This window comes from Colius striatus, chromosome Z (genome assembly GCF_028858725.1).
Source record: "Colius striatus isolate bColStr4 chromosome Z, bColStr4.1.hap1, whole genome shotgun sequence".
Taxonomy (NCBI): Eukaryota; Metazoa; Chordata; class Aves; order Coliiformes; family Coliidae; genus Colius; species Colius striatus.
Window position 1 is genome coordinate 21,791,982 of NC_084790.1, and position 5,986 is coordinate 21,797,967.

Sequence of the window (5,986 nt, forward strand, 5' to 3'; positions counted from 1 at the left end):
TGTGAAAAAACAGTCCTTTAAGTCAATCACCAACAGGGGCCACTCTTTTGGAAGCATTGCAGGAGAGGGTAATCCTGGCTGTAAAGCACCCATGTCCTGCATCACTGCATTAACAGCTCTTAAATCATGTAACAGCCTCCACCTCCCTGATTTTTTAGGGATAGTAAAAATTGGTGTATTCCATGGACTGGTGGATGGCTTAATATGACCCTTCTCTAGTTGTTCATTTACTAATTCATGAATGTGGGCGAGCTTTTCTTTGCTTAGCGGCCATTGATCAATCCAAACTGGTTTATCTGTTAGCCAGGTTAACTTCAGGATTGGTCGCCCATCAATGGCCGCCATTAAAAATGTTCATTTGACAAACGAAAGCCCATTTGGCTTAAGGCGTCTCTACCCAAAAGCCAAACTGAAGTATTCATTACATAGGGCCTAATTTGCACACATCTATTCTCTTCGCCCTGTATGCATACCGAAATCAGGTCTGTGCTAATTTTTGTCATCTGTATTCCTCCTACTCCAACAACAGGGGTGTCTAAATTCTCTAAAGGCCAGCTTTTTGGCCAATAGGATAATGGCACAATAGTAACATCTGCTCCCGTATCCAGTAATGTGTTGTACCCAACCATGTGTTCACCATTTGGATGTTGGAATACAACCGTCTGAGTGGGCTTTCCCTGTGAAAGCGGCACTGCCAGTCTTACCTCAGGTACTCCAGTGGATCCAAAACCACCGTCTCGACGCTTACGACATCCTGCGAAAGGAACTTTAGCTCTGAAAGGAACTAATTGCGCTATTTTAGTTCCTTTAGGTATATGAACTGGTGGCTGCCAAACTTTAACCATTATTCCAATATTTCCTTCATAGTCTGCATCAATTACACCGGGGAGCACAAAAATACCTTGTCGAGAGGCCGATGACCGTCCTAAAAGCAAAGCGCTTAATCCATAGCCAAGGGGTCCATTAACGTTAGAGGAGATAATTGTTACCTCTGTGTTGTGGATGGTTACATCTACTGCTGTTTCCACATCCACTCCTGCGCTTCCTGCAGTGGCTGATCTGAGGCCATCCAGGCAGCTCTTGGTGTTGAAGGGCGTTTTTGTGTCATCGCGCTCGCCCTTTTTGCGCTCGTCAACCCGTTTCCCTTATGCATTGTTTGTCTGGCCACTCGAGAGCGGCACTCAGTGGCTCTATGGCCAAACTTGCCACATCTGTAACAATTACCGTGAAATCTGCCATTGGACCCAGATGGCCTGGCGGAGCTGTTTGTCCATACCAATGGTCTGGACCGACATTGATTTTTCACGTGTCCTATTTTTCCACAGTTAAAGCACTTTGGCCTCCGATCTCCTTTGTGGGCTTGAACTAAAGGTTTCAATGCTGTTGCCATTGCCTCAGCTAAATGTGCTGACGATCCTACCCTAGAGCAGGCTTCTATCATGTCGACCAAAGTTGCTGTCCGCGGGAGAGCCTGCAGGATCTTTTTGCAGTCATGATTAGCGTTAGCAACTGCTAAGTGTAATCCTATTTCCGCCTTTACTTCAGCCGACATGTTTGGTATACGATCCAGAGCTGCTCTTAGGCGGTCTAAGAAGGTCATGAAAGGCTCATTAGGTTTTTGAATAATAGTTGTATATGAGGGAACTGGCACCCCCATATCAGGAACAATCTTAAATGCTTGACGTGCCAGTGTCTGTGTTTGCTGCAAGATAGCTTCATGCAGCCGGGCTTGTACCTGAGGATCAGCGAATGCTCCTTTACCCAGCATCATGTCTGCTGTGACGACTCGCCGCGGATCTCCCTGTTGTAAGTCCATGTTTTCCACCACCGTCAGATCAACTCTTTTTTCCCATTCAGACTCCCATAATAATACCTGAGTGGGCTTCAGGAAAGTTTCTGCAAGCTTCCGGCAGTCAAATGGAGTCATTAACCCACTGGCAAAAATATGATCTAGTAATGTCTGAACGTATGGGTTGGACAAGCCATATTGCATTACTGCTTTCTGGCCTTCTCTTACCAATTTCCAATCTAAAGGTGCCCATTGTCGTTTTCTTTGTGCTGTTATTACTGGAAAGGCTTGCGGAATAAATTCGCCTTCGATTACCGCATCACGTATGAGGCCTCTCCATTTCTTAGCCGGATCATAATCATCTGGACGAGGATCTCTGAGTACCTGTGGGGATGAAACTTTAATCTTTGTTTTGGTTAATTCATTAATTCGTTCCAACAGTTGATTAGCTGTTGCTTTTGGTTTTTCTATCAGTTCCTCCAGCTGGGCCAAAGTGTGTTTCATATCTTCTCCGTGTTGTATTAACTCTTCCTTTAATAATTGTCTTTGTTGATCTTCACTAGAAGTTGGGGGTGATGATGGCAGAGGGATACACTCAGGGATTGATGAGCTCAGGGGCAACGGCATATCATTTGTAAAACGTACCTTTCGTTCTCTGTTAGGTACTCCTTCAGGTATAGCAGAAGGGTGGGATGGGGCAGGATGGTGAAGGGTGGGTGGGAGGGGAGGAGAAGCAATGTGTGTATTCGGCTCCTGGACGGGTGCTCTAGGGGGTTCTGGGGGAGGTGGGCTCACATCCATGCTCTCCTCTTCCAGAGGTGGAGCCGAGGGTATTACAACATTATCCCCTCCGAAGAATCTCTGAGTATTTTCTTCTAGAGGTGGAGCCGATGGCACTATAAAGTCACCACCTCCAAAGAATCTTTTAGCATCCACTGGGAACGCAGATGGTGCAGCAGCTTCTGCTTTCATGGCAGCAGCGGCAGCACGCTCAGCTTCTAGCTGGTGTATAATGGATGATACCAATTTACACAAGCCAATAGCATTATTCAACATGTCTCCTAGCTTTTCCCAGTGTCCTTTTTCATATACTTCTTGGGGGGAAGCAAAGAGACCTACTTCCTGTCCCCATCTTACAAGCCTTAGCAAAGGCTCTCTTTCATAATTGAATCCTTTTTCCGCAAGGATATGCTGGAGGGTGTCAATAGGACTTTCCTCTTTGCTTAGCATTTTTCCCATTATATCAGTTTGCTCAGATTACTTGCCTTTTCCAGCAGAAATCCAAGTGCTTTTCTGCCGAGGGTTCTTGATCCAACCGATTCAGCGAATCACGTCGGGGTCACCAAATGTTGTTGTTGTGAAGGCAATAATCACTCAAAGACGTAGAGGGTCTAAGTAATGCACGTGCAGAGACGTACAGGGGCAACACAGTACAACCACCAGAGTTGACTCGAAGCCACCCTTCCTTTGCTAGCTACCTCCTTATATGCTGCTTCTGCCCATGAGATCACCCAGGGCCCAATTGATTAACTTGCAGCACCTGTTTCTGAAGTAGCATGCCAGCTGCATTAACTTATCCCTACCATCTTTATTCAAGCTGGCTGGTCCAAGCTACGTCTGTGCCTACAACAAAACCCACGGTGAAAGTTTTCTTAGAACATTGCTTGCAACGTTGCTAGACACAAGTGTCACACCCCAGAGACAAGGGTGTGTTCCTGGATTGAGAAGTAACCTGAAGGTCCTGGAGAGCCCACAAGGATTCTAGATAGAGTATTATCATTGGACCACTATGTCAGAAAGGTGTGAGGAAAGCAGTTTCTTCACCCTGTAGCAAACACCATATTTGGGATAAAGACTTACGGGTTTTTAAGGGGGTGCCTGAAAGGTCCGATCCAACCCACAGGGTATGCAGAATCTAACACAAAAAACTCAGAGCAAGAAGAATCAAAGAAAAATTCATGAATCCCCTCTTCCTTTGTCTTTGTCTTTCTAGGTAAGAGATCAGGGTTGCAGGTCAGCCCCTTTCCTGCTGAACACCTGAGAACTTTAGGTACTGGGTCACCAGTAGTGCATTTCCATTCCCTTCCTGAGGGGATTTCTGTACCTGGAGAAGGACAGGGATGATCTTAGTTATGGGCTGAGCCTGACTGCAGGCAGGATCGCTTGCAAATGATGTCTTCTCATATGTCTCCTGGTACACCTCTCTTGAGTTGACTCTCGGTGGGGCTCAGTTCATGTTAACACCTAAACACTAAAATGTGTTGCAGTATTGTGGTAGCCAGCATTTGAGCGGTGTTCTGCCACAAGCTCTGTTGGATTTCTCAGCCTTATATTGCTCCACAAGTTTCTAAAAGCCCCACTTCCACAGGCATAGCGTTGAGGATCTCAGCTTTCAACCAGAACCATAGGAGTAACAGTGGTAGGGAACAAAGGTGACCCTTGAACCCAAAGGTTTGGGGAAGAAGGAATGTAACTTTCATTTTCACTAAAAAAAATCACTGTTGTAAGACAACACTTTGCCTTTCAGTTTGTTAACACTACATACAAGGCAATACTGGGCAATCAGATATGCTGTGTATGTATTACATGACAAAGTACACACACATCCAATTTAATCACAAGTAATTATATATTATGTATAAATGGCCACTCTTTTGGGAAGATGCACAGGGTTGGAGTCACCCTACATGGCTTCACTGCTTATTTCTGAAGCCTATCTATATAGAAATTAACTAGCCTCGACACACAAGCACAGCTTGACATGACTGTCTTCCGGGCATCTGATCTGTTCTTGGTATCTTAAAGCCATTCAGAGACACAAATACACTGTCAAAGCATGAGGAAGCAAAAGAATCAACTTGTTATATATTCTTGATATGTGAGTTCCTGGGATTTCAGCCATTCCTGAAATGTGTTTAACGAGAACAGATGAGTAATCTGCTATTCTGACTACTGAAAAGCTTGAAAATAACCCAGAAGTTATTAATTCCCAAGAGGTGAAACAAAGCTGCTCATAAACTCCACCTGCTTTGTGCAATCCTGGAAAAAACCTTGGACTCAAGGAAATATACATCAGTTTTAATACTGGAGAGCTCAGCAAGATCGCTTCCAATCACCTCTGGGGAAATGCAAACTTACTTTGCAGTGCACAGAGTTTAGCTAGCAGCTTACAGGAGCAGCTTCAGGTTTTGGAAGATTGCAAGTGATGAGTCAAATCTTTTATCTATTTCTGTTAGAAAATAAATATTTTTCTTCATTTAAAAAAACACAGTCTTTCTGGTAGATGCAGGAGAGTAGGAAGGTTGTAGAAAAGACTTGATCCTTTTTGTTCTTTTTTGTTTCTGCTCATGGTAACAACATCTCACTTCTCAGAGAGAGATGAGTATTCTTGAACCTTGCCTCCTTCTTGCCTTGTACTTCTGCAAAAACAGGAGCAAATGAAGTGAAAGGTATACAAGAAGGCAAGACTCTCATTCAAAGCCTGATTTAACCTCTACAAACAACCTGCTTGTCACAACATAGTGAAGCAAAAACACCACCTTTCCCAGACAGAGGTTAAAAAGGCAGCTATGTCTGTGTAAAACCTGTGTCATAAACAAAATTCCTGATGTTGGCACAGCATTTGTTGCTTTAACAGTGGGCTGGCTATGTAACTGCTTGGGGTGCTCCACAGCCTCAAGTTGTATTCCTCCAAGGAAGATCAACCCAGCTGAAAGCTGGGAGCAGACACTCGTGCACTATATACCATTGTGCCTATAAACACTTGGTCAAAATGGACTGTGTACACAAAAAAACTGTATCCCACAATACAGCAGCTAAATCAATGGAAAACAGAAGGACGTAGGTGTAGCTATTTGTTCCCCACAACCTTTCCTAATTTAGCCTAAAAATATCTGTAAGGTGAGCCCTGCCCCATCTTTCTGAAACCAGTTACTACATGTGCTTGTCAAAAGCACTTATAGCACTCTGTTCTGTAAATAAATGCCAGACAGAAATTGCAAGAACATAGAGAGAAAACATGTAAACATAAAAAAATACAAAGCCTTTAAGGAATGTTTCCAAAAACAGGGATAGTGGAATTATATCAGGCCTACTGTACTTCCACAGAAGAGTTCTAAAAAGAGTATTAGTTTGTGTATGAGTTTGTAAGATAGAATATGTGAATTTGGCAAGGAATATAGTCCTGTGCAGCTAGAG

The 5,986-nt window shown here is 43.9% G+C and overlaps 1 protein-coding gene across 1 annotated transcript; it reads right to left on the bottom strand.

Annotated features, from left to right (window-relative positions):
- Nucleotides 1–912: 912 nt before the first annotated feature.
- LOC133628826 (endogenous retrovirus group K member 10 Gag polyprotein-like) lies at nucleotides 913–3,108 on the bottom strand. The gene is made up of 2 exons (XM_062018443.1): nucleotides 3,055–3,108; nucleotides 913–2,173 (listed from the first exon to the last, which is right to left on the bottom strand). The coding sequence occupies exon 2, from the start codon at nucleotides 1,991–1,993 to the stop codon at nucleotides 1,013–1,015; it is 981 nt and encodes a 326-aa protein (XP_061874427.1). The 5' UTR covers nucleotides 1,994–2,173; nucleotides 3,055–3,108; the 3' UTR covers nucleotides 913–1,012.
- Nucleotides 3,109–5,986: the final 2,878 nt, after the last annotated feature.

Coding starts and splice junctions, on each gene's coding strand:
- LOC133628826 (XM_062018443.1), bottom strand. CDS start 1,993: ATGCAATATGGCTTGTCCAACCCATACGTTCAGACATTACTAGATCAT.